The 25,400-nt window shown below is 36.5% G+C and overlaps 1 protein-coding gene across 5 annotated transcripts in view; it reads left to right on the forward strand.

The window, feature by feature from the left end:
* The window catches only part of LOC117400425 (engulfment and cell motility protein 1-like), a 159,807-nt gene extending 134,819 nt beyond the window's left edge, over nucleotides 1-24,988 (forward strand). For 3 of the 5 annotated variants that reach the window (XM_059022937.1, XM_034000371.3, XM_059022938.1), the window contains 7 exons: nucleotides 4,000-4,163; nucleotides 6,446-6,558; nucleotides 17,755-17,862; nucleotides 18,393-18,475; nucleotides 20,195-20,227; nucleotides 22,198-22,275; nucleotides 23,251-24,988. In XM_059022937.1, coding sequence (XP_058878920.1) covers nucleotides 4,000-4,163; nucleotides 6,446-6,558; nucleotides 17,755-17,862; nucleotides 18,393-18,475; nucleotides 20,195-20,227; nucleotides 22,198-22,275; nucleotides 23,251-23,451 — 780 coding nt within the window. In that variant the 3' untranslated portion in view covers nucleotides 23,452-24,988. The remainder of the gene's footprint in view (nucleotides 1-3,999; nucleotides 4,164-6,445; nucleotides 6,559-17,754; nucleotides 17,863-18,392; nucleotides 18,476-20,194; nucleotides 20,228-22,197; nucleotides 22,276-23,250) is intronic. The other 2 variants (XM_059022939.1, XM_034000373.3) reach the window with 1 other exon arrangement.
* The last annotated feature ends 412 nt before the right edge of the window (nucleotides 24,989-25,400 follow it).

The raw sequence follows: 25,400 nt of genomic DNA on the forward strand, positions 1-25,400 counted from the left end.
TAAGAACAGTGGAAAATAAATAATCCTAACAACCCAATGAAGGAAAAGAGATAGGGGTTCAATAAACTATAAAATAGACGCATGGCATTATAGTGCTTAACCAGCCAAGCACATTTAAATTTATGGAAAATCTGTATGCAGCAGCTATAATTAAATTGTAATCAGGTGCACAGGGAGTTGTGATAAGATTTCCTTTTTTTACACAAGCCAGTGCAGTGCATTTTCCAAATTAAATGAATTAGCAGTGAATGGGATACAATTAAATATGTAAACTTTTTCACTGACATGTTACTGTTCATGATACAATATCAATGTCCTTTCATTCTGCTTGGCCATTTTTTTTGAAAATGTGAAATAAAAGAAGAACTTGGTATAGGAAGCGGGTATGAAACTGGAATTCCTTTTTTAAGTAATTCAATTGAAAGAGATTAATCGAATTAGTCTTCATAGAAAGAGTGCCAAAACAAATCAAAACATTTTGCTTCTTCTTGAATAACCAAGTATCATCCAGAAATACCAGGGGGAAAAAAGGCATTATGAATGCAAAAGCAGGATTTATATTTGTGCATGAAGCTTATCAAGGTGGACTGTACATGTACAGATTCATCTGTTCAGCAAATGTTAATGGTTTAGGTTTAAAAAGGAGGATCTTGTGCAGTGATTAAACTTGCAAATGTCAAAGGGCTTATGGGGCTTGGGTAGATTTTAATTGTGTCCCACTGATCCTAATGCAAAAATATACAGGTAATTGACTCAGGAACGATACCATTGCTCCCCTATTGAACAGCCCAGGTTAATTTATGATACTTATTAATTTAAATACGTTTTTAAACTCCAGTGACAGTGGGTACCATATTCCTAACTAAGTGACTTCATTTAAATTCATAAAGATTGTGTTTGTTTTTTTGCTAAATATAGGAAAGACTTTTTATGTAAGTTTGTGTTTTCAATTTTGCTGGCGTCTCTTGGGGATGCACTGTTTCTTGTTCTGAACGGAATAGAAAATGTTTCTGTAGTTTTTGGAGACTTTCATCACCAGTGCACTGTGAAAGCTCCCCAGGGAGAATTAGATTAATTTAGATGCCTGTGCAGTCGCTGGGAAGTCAGCGTTGCAGAACTGGATGTACTGTAGGCTGGAGTCACTTGAGCGTGAATTATCTTCTCAGCTCCTGTGAGCCAGACCGTTTTGCACTAGCCCTTTGAGTGTATTTCTGTGTAGTGCCTGCATATATTGGTGTTAGGTCGAGTGGACAAAAAACTATTTCTGGAGAGGTTTGAGATTAAAATAGTTCATCATCTTAATTGTTTACGTTTGTGGATTTCAGATGTTTATCGATTTTATACTGCCCCTCCCTAATCAGTAAGGCACTCCTTCAAGAAAGTACAAGTTGGATTTTTTTTTTTTTTTTTGGTAAATGCATTGGTCTTTGTTGTGGAAATTTGATTTATTGCTTAACATGTTGCTATGATACACATGTAAGTCTTAAGATGTATTAAGTTTAAAACGCATGGAAAATTAAAGTATGTCTTTGTCAGGAAATTTAATTGGATGTTGTTCCTTAATAAATAAATAAACTGCCAAATATTTGTTGACAAAACAAAGCCATGCCACGCCTGTTGTGAACTTCTGTTGGCTTGTCAAGCCTTGCATTCAGTTTTGGTCCTGCCTCCAACAGTGCTGCCCTATTCGTTATGTATATGATGCGCCCTAATTTTGTGTAGTCGAGTCAAATCTAAAATGGTTTTGCGGCAGAAATATAGATTCGGCAACTTTCATATGAATGTCACAAAAATCAGAGCCACAAATCAACAGTGTTTGCTCTTTGAACCTGGTTAAGCCTGAAAAGATTGTACCTGACATGTTTTTTCTTATTCTGTTTTTTTGCCATTAGCCATCATCTATCCATAAATATTACACAACGCAGGTATTTTTCCCATTGTATTCAAAATTGTAGAGCTCAGGCTGAATTTAATTAAGCATGTGTCACAATACCATTAGTGGACCTAGTTTCCTTTTATAAGGGAGCAGTTGTTAGACCCAAGCAAACTAAATGTTTCCTGGCAGAAGTAGGTTCATGTCCATGGGTGTAAGCAGAGGTCAAATTGTAGGTTGCAGAGTGAGTTGTAGGCTTGTTAATGTCCAGAGATTTTGACAGTCCGAAGGGTTTATCTGAATTTTCAGCATGTTATTTACAATTTTCTTTAACCTTTTGGAACTTACAAACCATGCCATTCAACCCATCAGCTAAACACTAAAGCCAGAAAAACTATCGAACTCGGTTTAGTCTTCAGAGCACAGACTGCTTTACAGTGCTGGTCAATGAATACTGCTACAAAGTTGATCTGTGCGAGACACACTCACTTTGTTACTCTTTAAATCACATTTTGAGAAGGCTTTGAATCTTCAGTGGTGACAGTTCTTAGCAGTGTGGAGTAGTGGTTAGGGCTCTGGACTCCTGACCGGAGGGTCGTGGGTTCAATCCCATGTGGGGGACACTGCTGCTGTACCCTTGAGCAAGGTACTTTACCTAGATTGCTCCAGTAAAAACCCAACTATATAAATGGGTAATTGTATGTAAAAATAATGTGTAAAAAAAAAAATGTAATTGTATGTAAAAATAATGTGACATCTTGTAACAATTGTAAGTCGCCCTGGATAAGGGCGTCTGCTAAGAAATAAATAATAATAATAATAAAATACAAACAATCTGCGATGGGAAATCTCACCTAGGCTGGGAAGGAAATTCCTCCCTCATCAGTTCTGTGGTTGTGCACAAATCATCTGTTTAGATTTTGCCAGTTTATTTTACACACTTTTTATTTGAAACAATAGCTCCAATTCTCATTTTTACATTTTCCTTACTTTTTGCAATCATACTGAATACTGTAGTTCTGTTGTTCCTTTGCTGTTGATGTGAGGATGTGGGTAACAATGGGGCTCATGAAAAACCTAGCCTCCCAGGGGATCATTCAGACCTAGTCAGTGAGCATATCGAGTCAATCCAAAACTAAACATGACTTGTCCAGGTAAATAAGGAAAGTTCGCTACCAAAAGTCATGAAAAGCAAAACACTTGGATGAGGAACATAAGCAACCTTTTGAATCCATAGTACATCAGTTGTGTACTATAAAGCTAACCAGAAACAACTGAGTGGCATCAAAGAAACGGGTCATTTTTTGCTCTGAGTAGTTTCTTGCTAGTTTCATACCATTATAATGAAAATTGTGTTTTTGCAATTCCATCAGAATTGGACCCTTTGGGTCATTTTGCAGCAGGTCTTTCATAAGTTGAGTCTACAGAGTCCATATTGAGAATACAACAAGCTATTTAATGTCAGCATGATGGGTTGTAATGGCAGAACAATTTTGGTCAGAATACATGGGCTGATTTAAGCTGATCTCTTTGTATTTTTTTTTTTACTTGAGACTGTGCAATGCTGCCTATTAGCTGTAGAAACATGTTTGTTCCCTAGTGACTTCAATAAACAGAGGCTATAAATAAAAAGGTATCTAATTACAATGTGTATTGACTAAACCATGTCTGCCTCTTTTGTCACCGTTATCGTCCAGGAAGATCCAGCTGAAAAAAAAAAAAGACCAAAAAGGATTTTTTTTTTCTTTTAAATTAAAGTAATTGAAACTAAGGCTTTTAAAAGCAACAACAGTGGATGACGTACCAACCAAGGAGGTCCTTGCTTCTATCATTAGGATTGTTCTGAATGTCATTGCATTTTGGGTTTGTTCATTACAAGTAAAAAAGAAAAATTGCTTTACATTAGACAATGTGTGTGTTTCTTATTTTAATTAGTGCTGGTGTTTAATAAAATATTTCCATATTGCCCTTCAACAGGGTACTCTCATACTATATATATAGATAGATAGATAGATAGATAGATAGATAGATAGATAGATAGATAGATAGATAGATAGATGGGTCTCATGGCATATATTACATTGTAGATGCTGGATTGAAAAGTACATGTGGTTTTCTTTTCACAGGTTATGCAGGTGGTGAAAGAGCAGATCATGAGAGCACTGAGCACCAAGCCTAACTCGCTGGACCAGTTTAAAAGTAAACTGCAGAACCTGAGTTACACAGAGATTCTGAAAATTCGCCAGTCTGAAAGGATGAACCAGGAAGACTTCCAGTCTCGTCCTATCCTGTAAGCATTCTTCTAATTACTGAGATTTAAATCCAAACAAGATGAATTATCCACAATACACACATACTGGAACAGATATCCTCTAGTTCAGTTCATAAAGCCTGTATACATCAACAGGATTCTCAGTAGTCAGGAAAGTAGAGAGCAGTCAGATTGAAGTCCAGTCAGGTTTTTAAAGACTATTACACTTGAGAATAATCTGACCGTATTTTAAATAACATCATAAGAATATTTACGAAAGAGAGGACTCCATTCGCCCCATCTATGCTCATCACAAAGCTGCTTGGTCTTCAAGTTGGTTCTTAAAGGATATCAGTGATTCAGCATCAAAAACATGACTAGATAATTCATTCCACAAACTATGGCAGTCGGAACATATTTTTATCTTTGCCTGGTAGAAGAGCACTGGATCACTTCTAATGTAACTGTAAGACACCTACCTGTACATTAAATTCCATCAATGCGTTCTGTGTTTAGAAGGATTCTACCGTTGCTGGTTATGAGCAGCTTTTATTCCCAGACTGTATTTTTAAGGTTACCGCAGTGTGCTGTCATAGACTGACCCTTAATGGGCCTGCTGTTTATTGATATCTTTAAACACTAATATTCCTACTACTGTAAATTAATTTTATTCTAGATAAATTAAATGCAGCTGTATTTATTTCAAGCCCTACCTAACAATAGAACTGCAATAATGATAATGAGTTAGGCAGCAACATGTTAACTTTAAATTAAAGTCGAAGCAGTCGTGCTGTATCACATTTATTAGCTTGAGGGAAATTGCCTTATAGCTCTTTTTAACTACTGCATCCCTCCCTTCCCTCCCCCTTTTTGACATTTAGGCAACTAAATGGTAGATTGAGTCTAAAATCTAATTAATAAGCTGGGAAGACAAACTTGCCCTGTAGCAGGATGCAGAAATTGTCATGGGAAATCAAAACAATACAAAAAGCTGAAGTAATTTATGTGAAGGATGCTGCGTGTGGAATTTTTTCTTTTCTTTTCTTTTTTTACATGTGGAGGTTCTATAGAAAAATATATTTTTTAAAGTTGGTGTTTCTAAACCAGGTAATAGTACTATATCTTATGTAATGCTTTTTTGAAGTCACTTGAAATATTTTCTTTGTGTTTTATCAGGTGAAACATACATGGTTAGTAATAAACACATTATTGAATATTGGCACATTCTTGAGTCCTTCAATTAACCTTCTGAGTAGCTTTAATTTGTTTTGTAACAACATTTTCAAAAAAGTGCAAGGATTAATACAGTTTAGGGACCTGTTGGCATGTATTACATTTTCTAAAAATACATTATAAAAGATAGGTTGCTAAGGTAGCCAGTCTTGTATGAGCACAGATGGACATCAAAGTGGAACACCATGAGTGTAAAACCTTAATGGCTTAAAAAAGGTGCGTCCTAAGAAGGCTGTTGACCAGTTAGAGTTAGACCATCCTACTATTTTTGTAGTGACTCAAATCTTTTTAAAATGAATAAAGTAGCTAACAAAATAGTTCCATACAATTTCTCCACCATGCATATCCATTCATTTGTATAGGTCTCAAATGTGCAGTTTTGAAAGAAACACACATTAGTCATGTACCTCCTGGGTTTTGTGTCCACCCCTTTGCTGGCTTCTTTCCTGTCAATAAGACAGCTGCTTTCCCTATTGACTGGCATGCTTTCAGCCAGTAACATGTTTTTACCCAAAAAACACTGCTGAGGTGAAATGAGTCAGGGTCAAAAAGTGCAATCTGAGAATCTGAGAGTTTCCTAAAGTAGTACCAGTAGGGTGACCATATGACTCCATATTCACCGGGACAGTTCAGGCTTTTTAACTCACATTGTAGTGCATTTTGGTAAGTGTAGCCCTGCTTCTCTTAAAGAAAAGAAACAAGTGAAAGGTACCTAAGACGGGTACAAAGTACCAGAATGCATTGCGCTGTGAGTTGAAAAGCCTAAACTGTCCCAGTGAATATGGAGCCATATGACCACCCTAAGTACCAGACATAATGTTTTAAAATGAAAAGTACACGTGTGCTGTAAGATGTGTTTCTTTTAAAACTGCACATTTGAGACGTATGTAGCTTGTATAAGTGCAGTATGGCTGGGATTTATGGAATAATTGTTCGCTACAGTTATTCTAACATTCAAACTTTGGTATGTGTTTTGGTCTTGTAAGGTTTCAGAAAAAAATAGAGTAAATTGAATATGTGTCGTATAGTTTTAACTCGCTCAATAATTTGACCTGAGTTTTCTGACCACCTTCTTCTTTTCCTACCAGCGAGCTGAGGGAGAAGATCCAGCCGGAGATCATGGAGCTAATCAAGCAGCAGCGTCTCAACCGGCTGTGTGAGGGAACATGCTTTAGGAAGATCAGCAGCCGACGACGGCAAGGTACAGTTTTCTGAAAACCCGTTAGACGCTACTGCCATACTGCTCTATCCTTCTGCACTTAAGATGGGGGGGGGGGGGGGGAAGCACTGCTGAAGATATTTGCAATTGGGGCATTTTTCATTAAAGAGAGGAAATGGAATTGCTCAGATCTCAGTAAATAAGAAATCATGAATTGAAGTAAGAGTACTACATATATGTTAGTTCTTTGCTTGTATTTTATACTCCAATTTGGAATATGCAGATATATCACTATAGGTTTTAAAGGTTGTCTGTCTGTCTGTCTGTCCATCTGTAAAGGCACCTTTTCCAGCTGTCATTCTATTTGTCACACCTACAATTTTACACATTTTGGTGAATGCCTTTCATCTTTACAAGTAAGGACATTGATACAGAATTTAGCAGTTGTCCAAATTGTTTCCAAGTTGTTGTGTTTTTTTTTGTTTTTTTTTTTGTTTTTTTTTTATTCCTGTGGGAAGGATTTTGTTTGGATCTTGTCTCAAGAGGAAAGACCTGTACAGTTGGTGGATTTTGTAGCATGGTACAGTATCTACTCTCTACAATACTAGACTGCTCCAACAACAAAGCAAACTGTAGTTTTGCTCACAGTCTAGTCCAAATGAGCAGAACAGGCAGATGGAAGACTGAAAAATAATAATCACCACATGTTTAATGTATTCGTCAATTCCATTGCCAATTGTTTTTACTTGAAATGGTTGCAGTAATAAATAGAATTATAACAGTCTAAATGAATGTGCTTTGCCAAAAGGTTCTTCTGTTGGCAATGTCACAGAATCCGTAAAAGCAGACGGAAATAGTCTTGTTCTGCTTCTTGTTGATTAGCACCCCACAGTTCTGGATATTACCTCATGATAGTGATAAGTGTTATAATTAAGGCTACGATTTTGTCACGAAAATCGCGAATTTGAATAAAGTCTGTGAAATGTTGGAAATGGATGTAAAAACACATTTGATTAGGTGCTTCCTTTATTTTCTTTAAAAATGCAGTATGTCATGCACTGAAAATACAAATCCGTGAGTATCTGTAAATTGTTTGGTTGCGTATGCACGCAGCATTTACGTGTAGCTGTGTAGGTCAGCAAATGAGATAGCTGAGCGAGCAAGTATGTAAATGGGTGACAGCTAAAATACAAAAAAATTGTGAGTGAGCTGTTTTCTGTAAAGACAGAAGAACAAATGTATCAGAGAACAGAAGTTTACTGACTTCTTATAAAGGCTTTCTTTACAACATGCTGTTTCAGAATCGTGGAAAACTCTAAAGCCTGGTTCGTACTTCTGTTGCAGATGAATGCGATACGTCAGGCACAGACAGCTATAAAACCTGTGCAGCTTCACTGTTTGCTGTACGAAGGACGCATCTTGTCGCAGCCCTTTTGACTGCGCAAAGTGGTTGCAGCTGTTGTTCATATTTTAAATATAGACTGCAGTCACAAAATTGGATAAATTGACATTTAAGTAGATGTGCTGAGTTTGTACCACTTATAAAGCAACGTTATTGGTACATCCGTCCTCTCAATCAACAGAGAACCCGAAAGGGAGAATTTCAAATATTAATCGGAGAGATGCATGTATGTGACAGTGAAAGATATTTTAGAATGACAGGAGAAAGGTTTAACAATCTGTTAAGCTGTATGCCTTTCCAAAAAAGATACAGGTCGCAAGATTGTAGATGACGTAATTCCGACTTGTCGCACAGGGTTCGAGACTATCAACTCCGACCAGAAATGATGTTGGAGTCTGCAGTATGTACTGTAAGTTGTGTACTCTAAAGTAACATTTCAACTTGTCAGTAGTCAAAAGCAATAGTCTTTATATTATTGGTTTTGGTGTACTATTTAAAAGCTCGTGTCTATGTTGATGTTTCTGTCCTTGTTGAGAGAGAGTTATTACTGAAGTACGATTATGAAGCAGGTGGTTATTAATTATGAGTAGTAATATTCATGCATTACCACCAGGGGACATAGAGGGACAATACCACAAGGAAGGTTTTCATTCTTGAGACTAAAAATAGAAGATTGTAGCATTTTCACTGAGACAAATAATACCTCTTAACAAATTGTCTCCTACGGTTCAGTCAGGACAGATGCAGTATTTTTACAGCAGCAGCACAGTGAGCCGAGGGATTTGCAAAAACCACCCTGTACAACTGTGTTTCGATCAACTGTATGGGCCATTACTCCATTCAACAGTGAAATACAAAAAGATGATGTCCTTTTATAAAGTGTTGGAGAATTGTAAAGAGGATTGTCAGCTTTTTAAATTATTACCACAAGTGTTTGGGGATTTTATTGGCTAATATCCTGTTTCACACTTACTGGCAGAAGTTGAATAACTTCAGCTGAAGTCTATTGGAGAAAGCATTATCTCTTTAACTGAGCACTTTTTCACAGTCATACTTTATTAGTTTCCAGAGTGCAGGCAAGTTCCAGGTCCCAACTGTATTTAGATAAAGTCAGTCATGTGCGCCATGCCATTAGTCTCAGAATATTCGGTATGCAGACAGTGCTATATGGTATTAGCCCCCTAATAAATGCCTAAAACTAAAATAGTGCACCTAAAACCAAATTGTTTTGGTTTTGTCATAAACTGTATGTTAAGGTTAAGCTTATGTGGGTGAAATCAGAACATTGGATAACTCTTATCACTTTTGAAATATAGGGGGTGATATAAGTATAGGCGCAGTGCAAATAATTGCGGATGCAAAATTCAAATTGCATTGCGGCCAGGCAATTATTTTGCACTGCGCCCTAGTAAGCTTAAGAGCAATGCAAATAATGATTTGCAATTATGATAATGAGGGTCTCACTGAGCTATTTGGTCTATTTAGCGGCCACACTTGCAGAGTTAGGAGTACAGAGAGCAGTAGTCACTGTATGACATTTGTGCAGCACGAAAATACAAACCAAAAAAAATATGCCAGACAATGGGCAGCAAAGTCCTCTTGGCGTACGAAAAAAAAAAGAAAAGTTTTCTGAGAAGGAGCTGAGAATCCTTACAGCAGAGATCACTCAGCATGAAACAGAGTTGTTTGGAAAAGCCTCAGCCAACGTCAGTTATGCAAGTATCATAAGAACATAAGAAAGTTTACAAACGAGAGGAGGCCATTCGGCCCATCTTGCTCGTTTGGTTGTTAGTAGGGAAATGATATGTATTGGCCTGCCCTTTTCAGCATGACATCCAGAAATTTGCCTAGCACTGGAAAAGGTGGATTGGGCTATCCCTCCAGACATTCCAACTGTGTTGAAAGGAACCAGAGACTAAGAAATGCAGAGAACACAGCACTTTCATATGTGCAGGGATAGCGGTCCCTGGATTGACACTGGAGTCTAGCTCATCCCTCAATTCAGATATTAAATCTAGGATGACCTGCGGAGTGAGACGATAACCGCATCCTCCGGCATCCCAAACAAAGTGACCCTGGGATTGAATATGCTGGGTCTTCTTCGTCTTGCCCTTCTCCTCCAAAAGTATTCCTGCCTCTCCTCAACAAGAGCCAAGTGTCGCTGCATCAGGAAGTGTACCACAGCAGCCAACCTGAACGGAAGAGGTGTAAAGTTTTTGGAAGGTCAGCAATTGCCTAAGTGCAAGGCAAAATCCTTACATCACATTATAATGTTTGCACCTGCTTAGTAATCAGATCCCGCCCAATTCTATGCTTTTTTCTTCATTTGAATGCATTTCAATATAATTGTAATGGATTAATGAATGCAAAGTGTAAATTTGATAGCGGGCAGGACACCAGGTAACACCATTCTTTACATATGCTGCATTTTTAGTGACTGGTAAAATCAGACTTTACGGCTGGTAAACACGATTTACAGCAGCATTTTGGGGGGTTTGCACCTGCAGATCACTTTGCGAGTATCCTTACATCACCCCCATAATGTTACTATTCTAGCATTATGTACAGGAACCCTTTAGCAGTGAGAGGGATTTGACACCTGGCATTTTTGGTTTGCTTTACAGACATAAAAGTTAACATTTTTGAAGGGTGGGGGATTTTAATTTAAAAAAAAAAATGTTTTGTGGCTTAGCAAGAAGTTACAGAAGATAATTTGAGTTAGAAATCCAAATGTGTTAAGTGCAAAATCCAATTTACAAGAAGTTATGTGAAGATATAGAAGGGCAGATGTTATCATTTGGGAAATGTAGTAAAAAAAAAAAAAAAAGATCCTTGCTAAAATAATGATTTGGAAAGGTTTACTGTTCATTCAGTATTTAAAAAAAAGAAAGAAAAGAAAGGGCTGAAGTATAAGCATATGAAGTATTAAAATGTCATTCTGGCTTCTGTCATGCTGCAGCAACATCCCAGATAGATATGGGGAATTATTATTGCACAGAAGCTGTTATTGAACTGAGCCAGCCTAAGGAATTTGCAGTAAAGAAAAAGTGCCAAACAGAATTTGTAAAAAAAGAACATATAATAACAAAAAATATGATGAGAGGAACCATTTTACACTGTGCTTCGGTGATGGAATGCAGTTAATAGTATTAGGTAATGCAGCCTCATCTTCCACAATTTATTTTTACCCCTCTGCTTTAGTTTTTCATGATTTTCTGTAAAAGTTGTCTGCAGGATAATGTGCACATTTTGACATATGTATCTGCCTTGTAGGTGTTAAGTCATTAGGGTTGACATTTTTGTTGTCTACTTCTACTGGCTTTACTGTACAGCAGTGATACTCATTTATATTTCTTGATGGGTCACCTTTAGGGATGACATAACCAGGGAATGCCAGAAATTACTTTATTAATGAAAACATCAGTTACTGCACTGATGAAGGCAATATGCTTAATAACACTATGTAACACAATTTTTGTTCCTGGGTAGTAAGTGTTATTTCCTAATTGCTTATGCCTCAAAAGTATAGAAAATGGCTATTATTCCCCACAAACTTTGCTTTTGTGACCAGGACAGTGATATTTTGAAATTTACCTATTTCCAATGAGAAAACGGGCGAATTTGTGTCTTTTCGTTCACATAGTCAGAAAAACACAACATATGAATCCAAATTAACATGTATTTATACTAAAGTAATACAAAAATGACTACAAATGATTTAGAAGTGAGTAGTTTTTCGAGATTTACGATTATACTGTAAATCACTTTCACGAATCAGCCCCCAAATGTAGTCTCCCATCATGTTCTCGTTATACTTTCCTTGGTAGCGGCGTTCAAAGTCCAGTATATCCTGGTGGAAGCACTCACCTTGCTCCTCATAGTTTTCGGCCTTGTGATTTGCCCAGGAAGCCCCGAACCACTGCGACAAAGCTGTTCCAAGCCGCTTTCTCCTTACTAGTGAGCTTCTTGGGGAATTCATTGCACTCCAGGATCTTCTTTATCTGTGGTCCGACGAAGACACCGGCTTTGACCTTTGCCTCAGACAGCTTAGGGAAGAAGTCTTGAAGGTACTTGAAGGCTGCCGACTCCTTATCTAGAGCTCTGACAAATTGTTTCATAAGGCCCAATTTGATGTGCAGTGGTGGCATCAGCACCTTCCGGGGGTCCACCAGTGGCTCCCACTTGACGTTGTTCCTCCCCACAGAGAACTCGGTCCGCTTGGAAGGGTCCACCATGCAGAAGTAGCAGTTGCTTGAGTAGTCAGTGGGTTCCCGCCAAATTCTTGGGATAGCAAACTTCATGGCTCTCTTTTCCCCTCTGTACCATCCTACAAAAATACATTTATTTCACCCATGACTAATGTGTAAGAGATTCTCGCAACATTTTTCATATATGATATATTTTTTAAATAACATTGAAAATTGTAAAACATTTTAAAATTAAAAACTTTTACAATTTTAAAATGTTAACACATTTTATAACATAAAATTCCGAGTAACAATTGTCCATCTTACCGTCCAGAGTTTTTTTGCAGTGCTTGCAGGTGAAATGAGGTGCCCAGGGTTTGTCTTGATCCCCGACAGGCGTGCCGAAATATGCCTTGTAGGCCTCACACTAGCAGATGCTTCCACGGAGTACTTTTTCGCTCTTGTCTTGATAAATTGGCCGCAGACATAGCAAAATGTGTCTGTCGGATGCTTGCAGCCTCTTGATGCCATCTCAGAAAAATGCAGATATGTATCCACTTAGGCAGCTGGAACTAAACTGAACTGGTGGGCTTAAGGCCCCTGTATTTATACTACTATTTATATTACTGGAAAGTTCTAGAAGTTACTCCAAGTTTACTCAGCACTGAATCTATCTGGAATGTTCTGGAAAATAGGTAAATTTCAAAATATCACTGTCCTGGTCACAAAAGCAAAGTTTGTGGGGAATAATAGCCATTTTTCATTACTTTTGAGGCATAAGCAATTAGGAAATAACACTTACTACCCAGGAACCAAAAAAAAAAAAAAAAAATTGTTACACGGTGTAATAACACTGACTGTAAAGCACATTTGAAGTTACTGGTATTTAGAAGCATTTAGTCTGTTAACACATATCTTGGTTTTAATAATGACAGTTAGCGTGTGGGGTGTAAAGGCCATGTGGGGTACAAGAGGAACCAAACTATAGACAATTGACCAAGTCGGACTAATCTGTTCATGGACGCTATCTCACGTAATTTCCCATTAATATGTTTTTTTAAGGGACCAGCGAAAGAAAATGGTCTTATCAGTCATTGTTATTATCAGGAGTCTAAGGGCCGGACCAAATCGAACCCCGATCGCTCTTGCGAAACAGTGTTTATGCGATAATATCGCTAGTTTCCATATCACATTTTCTTTATCCTGAAACCAAAACTAGCCATTTCCAATCCGCGAAAGGGGCGGAGACTAGAGAAGTTTTGCAGGAGTAGGACAGCAACATGAAAACAGCTGTTGACCAATCCCCAGCTGGTATTTGTGACCTTTTGAAGGGGCGGAAACGAGGCGGTAACATGCGACAAGGCAGGCGAAGACAGCCAGGGCAGAAAATACATTTTTTTAAAAAATCTGTGTTGTACTACTGTTTCGTTTGAATATCAGTGAATGCTATTACATACAACTACTACTAGTAGTAGTAATAATAATAAAAATATTATTATTATTATTATTATTATTATTATTATTATTATTATTATCTGCTTTTATTTTTATTGTGTAAAATATTGAAAAATACAGACGCGAGTTTGAAAGAAAAAAACATAAACGCACGCACACACACACACTTCCCAATTACCTCGTTTCCACGACGTCTGCAGCATTGTGCCGCATTGTTCTGTCACTATGAAAGCGTACCACATTGTTTTCATGATTTTTGTAAAAATCCATACCGTGCCTTGGCTTGTGTCAGCACCATGCAATGCCAGCATCCTCATACCCGACTGGCACTGTGGTGCCCAGAGCCCTGTTGTGCACAAGGCTGTATAGTAACTGCACAAGAGATGACATTTAGGCTACCAATATAGGTATTATGTAATTTTGTTATCTACACAGGTTTATTATTATTATTATTTGTTTATTTAGCAGACGCCTTTATCCAAGGCAACTTACAGAGACTAGGGTGTGTGAACTATGCATCAGCTGCAGAGTCACTTACAATTACGTCTCACCTGAAAGATGGAGCACAAGGAGTTTAAGTGACTTGCTCAGGGTCACACAATGAGTCAGTGGCTGAGGTGGGATTTGAACCGGGAACCTACTGGTTACAAGGACGTTTCTTTAACCACTGGACCACACAGCCTCCTATATGTTTCAAGGGGACTTTCAATGTGTGCTCCCTTGTTGAAGTACTTTATGAGAGTAACCAAATGTTAAAAACTAAAAGTTAATATCTTTAAAGTGGTTAAAACATTTATATGTTCTTTATTAGTATTCTAATTTGTTTACATTTGCTAGTCTTGAGTTTGATCGAAGTTCAATGTAATGGAGCACTGTGCCTTTTAAGAAATTAATAATTTGAACAGAAGTAGGTGACGTCACAGATGATGTGTGAAAAAGTCCATGAAAAAATGTACTGCAGTCATAGCTTATTACAAAGATAAGAAATAAAAGAAAATATATCTAAAAATGTTTACCATCACTGAGAGAGACACTGCTTCAAGCAAACCTCTCTGTGAGTAGAAAAGAGTTTATTGTTTTTACGTATTAAACAAATGATACGTATTGCTTTGTTAAATATTTAACTCTAAAAAAAAAAAAAAAAAAGTAGTAGGCTAAAGAAGAAAACGGTCTTGTGAGAGTTTTGTTAAAGGGTGCAACAAACACAACATATGTTATGATAATAATAGGCATAATACATATAATAATATTTGATACTGTAAATTATTCATTTTAAATTATTCAGTGTGTGTTGTGTGCAAGTGTTCGATATATGAGGTCAGTGGAGCGTCTTGAGGCATGTACTGTTTTTTTTTTTTTTTGCAAATATCAGGATGTTTAGTGTTATTTTACTATTTGCTTAATACGCGATAGCTTTCGACAAGTTCGAAGTTGACTATAGAATCCGGTCCTGCGAAAGTCTTGCTTTATGATTTATAGCTGGAATTGAGTAGATTTGGTCGGGTGATAACAAACCACTCCCCCTTCTCAACCCACTTGTATTCAACAGGTGATAGCTGCTTTTTGAAGGGTGAAAAGGGCTTGTTTTGGTTCCGCGAGATTTCGCTTGGAATTTTTCTTGTGTTTTATTACCGCGCATGCTTTCGCGTCCTCGTTCGCTAAGTGCTAACTTTGATTTGGTCCGGCCCAAAGCCAAATGCATACTGTCAGTGTTTTAATTGAAGTTACAGTAACACAAATTCAATTACAGTACAATGACAAAAGTATTAACAATTTGAAAGTACTGTGCATTTTATTGTAAATACAGTTGCAAAGGCTATATTAAGTCAAATTATTGTATGCTGAGTATACTGTCGGGATAACTGGAAGTACAAATACAGTAATGTAATTATGTTTTCTATGTATAGGTATAGGTGCATGACCAAACACAGTTTACTCTTTTTAACCTAGACTCCAACAAGTATTGGAGTACTTAAATTCATTAGTTGCACTGTGGTTTTTGGAGCTTGATAGCTGCAGGGTAGGATGTCATTTTATTTCCAGTACCTGCTATATACTATTGGGCTGTGGTGTCACTAAACAGGGCCCCTTTATTTAAAATAAGTGAAGTGTATGAACTACACATCCAATTTAGCAGAGGCTAGAAAAGTCATAAACGCACAGCCACGTATCTGCCAGACAGGCAGAGTAAATTAAATTTAAAAAAAAAAAAAGATTGGTCTAATTTGACCACCTTGGTAGTGTTAATACTCATAATTATCACCAGTCTTATTTTTTATTTATTTATTTATTTTTTTAAGTTAGGCTATATCATCAATAATGCCTTATTTAAAAAAAAAATGCTGTGAACTATTAGAACTTTTTAAAAAAACTGATTTTGTAATCGTGATTATTTGTAATTCGGATAAATGTAATCCAGCAGTGACATTTTCTGAAAAAATGGATCAAAATGATCCAGATAAAAGGATTACAAAATAAAGGATTACAAAATGCAGATCATTTAGGTCTAAGATGAAATATAAATGCTTTTGATTCTGTCAGGTGATAATATTATCTATCTTGGGGAATGGTTTTACTGTGCCAAATAGTGCAATATACTGTAGCTGTATACACAGTGCCTGAAGAAATGCTCGTGCAGATTGCTACAAACAGATTTGCTAATCTACAAATGTAGGACAGTGCAAGCTTAGAAAAATAACATATTTCTGTCACTAATGCCATTCAGATACAGCTTTACAGAAGGTGTATGTGTGCTTTCCTGGAAATCTCTACATTATTGCAAGGCATCCTAACCTACTTATATCAGTGGTACCCAAAGTGTAGTTTGCTAAAGCAGCACAGGGCTATGCTTTTATCCCTTCCAAAAGCATGAGGAAAAAGTCTCAGTTTAACCCACTGACTAGAAAGAACATGGTTGTAATTCAGTATTATTGTTGCTGTTTTCCAGGCAGCGCATTTGGCATATACAGTATGAAGGTTCATGATATGTATGGAATTCCTCTGAGTTAGATGGAGGGGAATCTGCATTGCACATCCCTGAACATGTGGGCGCTCTCCCTTCTAAGCATGCAAAAAAAGAAAAGCTGTTTTTTTTTCTTCTTCTTGTTTGTTGCAGCAGCAGCCTGTACATGAAGGAGTGCAGCTTGTTCTCAGACAGTCTGTAATCCAAGTGGAATTCATTGTGAAGTAGAAACAATTATAAAAAGAGAACACTGACGTAGAGTCCTGCATCGGGTTGGGTGCCCGTGGGTGACCCTCAAAAGCGGGTTGGGTTTGGGTCGGAATGTTATCTTTTTCACGGTTTGCAGTTCGGGTGCGGGTCAAAAAATGTCATTTCGGGTCAGGCTCTGGTCTGAATTTTTGAATCACCAAAAACATTTTCTGTCCTTTCAGCATACTCGTCTGTAACCCTTTCCCAAATAAAGTATTTGAAGGTAAATGGTATTTCCTGCACCAAAGCAGGAGGCAATTAGGGAGGAGTCAGCTGACTAAGCAGTGTTCTCGTTTTGTATTGCTGCTTGTTTGATACGTCACAAGATCCTTTTATCACATCTGCTTGGTAATATTAAAAATCCCTGTGGACGAGGTGAAACAAATAATAGTTCGAGAGGTAAATCAGAAGTGTGGAATTCTTTTGGAATCATAGCGAATGAAAATAATGAACATGTGACTGGATTCATTGCTTGTAAATCTTGGCATTATGTTTTTGTGAAAGACAGCCACAAAACTGGTACATCTTTGTGAAAGCACAGGTGTCGCTCCCTTTCAATTGATGGCACGAAAGGAATAGACAGCTATTTTATAGTAAAGTAAGTAGAGATAGTTAATATGTTACAATGTTAAAGTATATCCAGACCACTAGAGAAAGCTATAGCCTATTGTATAAACTCAATCTTTGGAGAATGGTAGAGATATCTGCGTGTGAATGTGAGAGAGTGAGAGAGTCAGTCGGCACAGGCAGTAAGTAAAGGACAAACACTTGGGGGTTCGGGTCGAGTTGCAAGTCTTATTAGAGCAGGTCGGGTCGGGGGTAAGAAGACGGTGTTGCAGCGAGTTGCGGGTTTGGGTCGGGTCCTGTAGTAGCGGGTCCTGGTCGGAAGCGGGTCGTAAAAATCGGACCCGCGAAGGACTCTGCACTGACCGGTGCCACCCAGACTTTATTCTGGTAACGATTCTTGTTTTCGCCCCCTACAGACAAGTTTTGGTACTGTCGTCTGTCTCCTAACCACAAGGTCCTGCACTATGGAGACTTGGAGGAGAGCCCCCAGGGAGAAGTGACCCATGATTCTTTGCAGGAGAAATGTGAGTAATGGTCTGATGTGCTAGTGTACGACAATGGGCATGCTGCTTATTTATTTGACAACCGAGACAGGGAAGTGTCCCAACTTGACGGCAAGGACAATGGACGAATGAAGATTACTTATCTAGATGGACTTCAACCAGCAAAGCTTTAGCTGGAAAGTTTGCCTACCTTATAGTTTTACCTCAGAATGTAACAGGATAACGACGGATTACCTGAGACAATCCATGAGGAAAATACTAATGTTTTAACTATTTTGAAGACTAATCTCTAACAGGAGTAGAAAAAGTAGAAAGGCTGTAACCATAGGCTATATCTGGTGATCTTCTATTGTGTCAATGTAGATCATATATATATATTCAAGCTGTACTGTGAAAGAGTGAGCTTTTGAAGACTATTATCATAGGAACCATTTAATGAGACTGTGTGGACAAAAACGTTTTGGTTAATGATGTATGTACTGTAGGCATCTGGAGAAGTATGTAATATATGTTTGTATTTATTTATTTTTTTATTTTTTTATTTAATTCAGTGCCAGTGGCAGACATTAAAGCTGTTGTAACTGGAAAGGACTGTCCCCATATGAAGGAAAAAGGAGCCCTGAAACAGAATAAGGTACTTCATGGGCATTTCAGATTTTGTATGGTGCATTTGTAATTTTAGAAGTCTGCATGCTTCAGTGTGTATACATACCCCCTACATTCCATGGCTACACAAATCCCACTATGTTAAATGCATGACATCCCATTGTGTGCTTGTGTACAATATACAACACATGTATCTACTTATATTTTTGAATGTACAGCTATGGACAAAAGTTTTGCATCACCCTTTAGAATGAACACATTTTGCTTCATAAAGTCGAATGAAACCTGCTGAATAGTGTTATGTTAACATATTGAATTACATACCGCTTTGTAGTTTTCCATATACTTAAAAAAAAAATAAAAAATACTGACAAATTGCAAAATGTGATATTTTGAAATCTAACATAAAATACTGTATTACTATTATGTCTTCTGGTAGACTTTTGTGATATGTAGTTTCATTGGTTACACAATGTTAAAGAGAAGATCTAAATTATGTTCATATGTTTTTTTTTTGTTTTTTTTTGTTTTTTTTATAATCCTAAAATTCTAGGTGATGCAAAACTTTTGGCCATGGCTTTATGTATTAAAAGTAGAGGAGTATAGGGGTATGTTTGTTCCTGCAAGTCTGTATGGTTTTGTTTGCAAGCTTCCAGACCTGTAAAACTCGAATCCAGGACTCGGACTCCAGTCGCATTTTTCGTGACTCGGACTCGGACTCGACCTTGTGTGACTTGGACTCGGATTCGGACTCAGACTCAAACATTTGGGCTCCGTGACTCCAGAGATATTAACGACGAGTCCTTTTTTATTTTCTATTACACAAATAATGTTACAGTTACTAGGAAACCTGTGTACAATAAAAACCCACCCAACTAAACATTAACCAATCACTGGTTAGCCCTTTTGTCTTTGCAGCCAATCATAGTAAGAATAAGAAACTGGAAGCAAGATAGGTTGCAGCAAACCAACTGGCTGTAAAACACACCCCCACAAAAAACACTTTTTTTCCTCTTTTGCATTAAGTTCTATAAGGAATAAATTATGTCAGCATAATAAACAAGTAAGTACTTATTTCGCTTTACTACTTTAAACCATGTTCTAAGTTTTTTAAGCACTGTAGAAATACATTTCTAAAACTGCATTCTTGAAAAATATGTAATTTAACTGAGTTTACTGAAAACAAAAACAAATGAAAAATAATAGTCATACTTTTAGAGCTTCTTAATTCATGTTGGAATTTGTATTTTTATTTTTTATTATTTGTGCATTTTTCCTGAGGGATATCGGAGAACGTTCATTAGGTAAACTGTTCCCCCACGACTACCACTAGTTGAATGAAAATTGATTTGAGTTTGTTTCAAGGACTCTGACTCTGACTCGAGACTCGAAGTCAAGGACTCGTGACTCGGACCCGGACACGGACTCGGCTCGAGGTTTGAGGACTCGAGGTTTGAGGACTCGACTACAAGTCTGCAAGCTTCTATCTGAGTTTAGAAGTGTTGCACATACTTACAATGCGAATGCAAAGCATCAATATATCAGAAGAACATCAAAAAATATTCTAATTTTATATTTAGTCTAATTGTATGTTTTCTAATTATATTTTTTATTGAGGCCCAGCAGGTTTTTCGGGAACCTAAATAATGATGTCAAAGTGCAGCAAAGCGTTCTCCCTGTAAATATTAATAATGGTACTTTATCCCTACTTTTTTTGTTTCTCCTTTTTTTTTACTCACTGCCACAGACATGGAAGGGAGATGGCTTTGGCACTGCAAAGGTTAGAATTTTTCCTAAGGAAAGAAAGAGAAAGCCCTATTATCCTGGGCTTTTCATTAGTTTTCCTGCAGTCTATACGGGTGTGGAATTTCCTGGCTGCTGTGTGTGGTTAAACTCCACGTTCTTTAAATTTCATTTCAATATTTAAGTTGCCATCTTCTTGGCAACTTAAATATTATCTATATATATATATATATATATATATATATATATATATATATATATATATATATATATATATAATATATAAAATCATCTGGCTGTTGGCATTCTACAGAAGGTGTCTTCCTAAATCAGCTCCACAAACATCAGCCCAGCCCGAATGTGAATCATGTCAGCCCTCTTACATATTCAGGAAGTTGTAAGGGAGGATGTAAATAAGCACAAGGCAAAACTGGAGTACTCTCTGTCATGGACTTTAAGAAGTTAGAACCTTTCAGCTAAGCAATGGAAACAGTACATGCACCTTTGGGATTAGCACGTGGCTTGCTATGTGCTTGATTATAGTTCAGCAGGCTTTGTGAAATGTCTTTTGTGTTATTATGTTTTTGGGATTACAAAATGTTGATAAATCTTCCTATTGAAATGAAAAAAAATGTAGTAATAGTTACTGTATGTTTTATGACTGATTGTGTGTTTGTAGTTATTGATTATAATTATAGACACCATGTGGGATTGAAAAACAAAGGGGGGTGTGTGTGTGTGTGTGACCAAGCTATGCTTCAGAGTGCAGTAGCTCCCCAGTTGTATTTTGGCAAATCATTTTCACTGAGCCGAATCTTTCTATAAAGAAATTATAACATGGACCCATACAAATATGTACATGTGCCCTATATGGTTTGCACGCTACTATGTGTGCAGTATACTTTGTTAAAAGTACTCTATGTAGTATTGGGTCGTATACAAGAGGTGCACATTATACGAGGAATGTAACCCAAGGCTGCTCAGTCATACTCATTGTGCACAGGGTGCATGTTATAATTGTCTTACATACCCAAAGATGAGCAGTAGGGTTGGCAGAGAAGAGGCAAAGACACCATTACAAAGCACACAGCTGATTGCTGCAAACAAAGTTCTGTAGTTTTTCTAGCCACATTTTCAATTGTAAAAATACCAATCCTGATGCTTGATTTGAAAGTAATGGGTTAAGTGCTACCTGTCATCATATTTCGTAAGAAATATACAGGTAGCTTTAGAAATTCAAGAGGATTTATAATGTCTGGCTTGTGATCACACTTGGTTGTTTATGAAGTCTGTGTCTTGGGAACAGTTTACCTGAAATCCTTTGTGGTGAGAAGCATGTTAGTTTACTGTACTGACATTTATTCTGGAGTTCCTTTTATTATCCTTGTGCTCAGATTTCATTTTCTCCACATCACTAAGTTCAGAGTTCTCTGTGATTTTGTGTTTGTTTTTCAAAAACATGCTTGTCTGAAAAATAACAGGATGCGTCTCAGCATGTAAATTCTATCCCCACTGCAGCATGCACACTTTGTATTGTAAATCATTGGGGAAGTCATTTAATAGATGCCTGAAAGCCACAAAGCTGTCTGATAAGACTAATCTGAAGTCACGCAATGAACAAAAACAAAATAATAATACCTAAAAATTAGGAGAATGAAACTCTAAACAAGTCACTCATTGCAACATTTTGTTTCTGTAAATACCCAGCAACTGTTGAACAACTTTCACCAGTAACCATTTTTAGATCTGCTGCACTGAATAATTGTGCAAAATAGAGGTGACTTTTAAGAGTTTGACATGCCTAGGCACTTTTATGGTTGCTTGGGACAAGGCTAACCAATTCTGTTTTATCACTAATAAAAACTGTTATGACTGATACCAGTATGTAATGGGTGTACCATGTGACACGGAGAAGCAGTGTAGGAGGAAAGATGTGATAAAGGGGGCGGTTTCTTATTAAATATTTGGTACTGCATATATTAATAATGTACATTTATCTCATTTTAGGAGGTGTTGGAACTTGCGTTCTCAATTTTGTATGAGTCAGATGAATATTTGAATTTTATTGCCCCTGACAAGAATGAGGTAAGTATCAATTCATATGTTTGTCATTTCAGTCAGGTTAATGCACAGAGCATTAACAAAATATTTCCATCAAAGCACCAAAGCTTTAATTCATATTGAGTACAATAACTAATGTTTCAGTTAAGACAGTGCAGTGCCATTTTCTTTGTGCATTGATTAAACTTGCAACTGTTTGATTTGTATGTATTCTCGTCCCATAATCTTGCATTTTATATGTGTAATAAAAATAAAAGCAACCAAATTACAGTGAAATAACTGAATAAAGCTGCAGCATTCAGCAATTTTTTTTTAAAAAAATGGCAGTATATTTACATTGTCAGACGGAAATGACACTAGTCAATCATCTGTATTTCATTTACTTATGAACTTTAAGCAATTAACTTTAAGCTTGTTATATATAATATAAATTAGGTATTATATTATTAAATGTATTCAGCCATAAAGGTGTGGTTTTTTGGGGTTTTTTTTTTGGTTTTTTTTTTAAACACACTGGTATGGCAAGTTGGTGGTTGAAATTACCAAGTTTTCCTAAATGCTAATTGGGTATAGTATCTTTAAATTGCAGGAGAGGCCTAATTCACCACACTGCAGGTCTAAGGAGACATTTACAAATATTACAAATATTAGCAGCAGCTTGCTTTTTATCGATTAATATTTATGTATTTATTATTAAGACAAAGAAAACATCAACTTAATTCATGTTTTGGCATCTCAGACTGATTAAAGAAAGTTGCAAGGCAGCAAGACCAAGATCCTGCCTTAAGTGTGAGGTTTCAAAGAAGGCTTTGCCGTCAACTTTGTTTAGAGACAAAAAAATGATAATGATATTGAAAGAAATCTATTGAAACAGTAACCAGATATGAATAGTTGTATTTGTTTATCAGAATTTAAGAGAGAGAGATTTTAGAGAGAGAATTTAGAGAGAGAGAGAGAGAGAGAGAGAAAGAGAGAGAATATAACTAATCCTTCTTGCAGTACTGTGTGTGGACGGACGGTCTGAATGCCCTTCTAGGGAAGGAGATGACAAGCGATCGTACCAAATCTGACCTGGACACGCTACTCAGCATGGAGATGAAGCTCCGCCTCCTCGACCTTGAGAACATTCAGATCCCAGAGGCCCCGCCCCCTATTCCCAAAGAGCCTAGCAACTACAACTTTGTTTACGACTGCAACTAACAGTGGACTAACCAAATCATTTCTTATTCATACTGGAAAAAATAAATAAAATAAAAAACTGGATCTGTCTTTGACGTTGAATGTTTTTTCATGCTATACTTGCTAATCTCATTAGATGTATTTTAACATAATTATAGCACTTAACAGCTTGCCCATATGGCCTTCTAAACAGTTATCAACTACAATCGGGCCAAAAAATTGTCTATCTTGTTTACATTAAGCCAGGAACTGTACAAAGTATACAGCTATGGACAAAAGTTTTGCATCACCCTATAGAATGAACTCATTTTGCTTTATAAAGTGGAATGAAACCTGCTGAAAAATGTTACACTAACATATTGAATTGCATACTGCTTTGTAGTTTTCCGTTTACTTAATGAAAACCTGACAAATTGAAAATTGTGACATTTTTGAAATCTAACATGGTAGACTTGTGTGATAACCATGTTGTAGTTTCTTTGATTACACAATGTTAAATAAAAGATCTAAGTTATGTTCATATAGTTTTTTTTTTTTTTTAATGTCTCAATCCTAAAATTCTAGGTGATGTAAAACCTTTGGCCACAGCTGTATGTGTACAGAACCAAATATTCCCTTCTGTCACTGCATGCGTAATTGTACTGCATTAGATTTCCTATCTATATATCAATTTTATAATGCATATATATTTTTTTTTTTTCAAAGTTTTGGCAGGGTAACTTCTCGAACTCCTAGAGCTCACACAAACTGTTTTAAAATTTCTGAAAATTCAAATCGGGACCAAAGGGGATAAATAAGATCATCTAACAATTTCTCTTAAACATCAAAATCTGATTTCTCCCTAAATGTTTTTTTAGAGAAAATACAGAAATGCTAATATAGAAAACTAGACTATAAGTCTTTATTCATTAAAGAAAAAGAAAATACATACAAATAAAAAATAAAACTTGTTTTTGAGTTCTGAGTCCTGTGGTTTTGAAAAAAAAGTTGATGTTGCACATTTATTACATGTGGCAGCTATTTCTTGAAATGTTAGGACATTTAAAAATAAATGGGATTAGTATCTTATTCTCACCCCATGCAGACTGTTATTAAATAAAGTATGCCCTTAACTTGCCACTAGAATACACGCAAACTGCCTCTGTCTTGAAAGCACAAATCATGATGCCAGTAGTAATTCATGCTTGTAACTTTTTTTTTTCTCTCAAATGTTTCATTGGCTGTAATATTCCAACGCAACCTTTAGCTTTTTTGTTGAGTAGGCTAGCTAAACTGTAGTGATAATGTTTGTGTAACCTGCCAAATAGCCAGTATTATGTAATTGTTTCAGTGTTAAACAAACAACACATTTAACAAAATCAAGGGAACATTTTGTACAAAAAAATAGTGTAAAAGCTGTCAACATTTGGAAAAATGTGTATATTTAATTTTAAAAAATCCTACAAATGTTTCTTTTCCTTTTTTGACAATTATTACTGTTCTCTATACATTGTAACATCTGTTCTAAATAAAACCTGCCATTAAACCTGATGTGTACATTAAAACTGTATTCAAGTAACCACTGTGTTTGTATTTTCCTGCACTTATTAGGCCTCATAAACTACTTAATCTAAGAAAAGCATATAGATAGAGGGATCGATTTTAACTATTTTACAGTTTATTAAATTTCTAATCAAGTTACAAAAAACTAAAGCTGAAAATAATAGAAGAACCTGTTCTCCCTTATTTACTGAAAAAAAAACCAATCCGAAACATCTACTTCTGAAGACAGAACATCTCCATAATCATGTGTTAATTTATAGATCATTTGGTGCATTTCTGTTCCTGAACAACTTGTTCTAAGACTGTTGTTTCAAATTTATGATATGTGCCTTACTACTTAATGGCAAAACACGTGTCCTAAACATAAAAGGTGCAGTACTCTGGTGTAAATTTGACATAAGCATGTCTCATTACATTTCCATCAGACA

Source organism: Acipenser ruthenus, chromosome 4 (genome assembly GCF_902713425.1).
Source record: "Acipenser ruthenus chromosome 4, fAciRut3.2 maternal haplotype, whole genome shotgun sequence".
Classification (NCBI taxonomy): Eukaryota; Metazoa; Chordata; class Actinopteri; order Acipenseriformes; family Acipenseridae; genus Acipenser; species Acipenser ruthenus.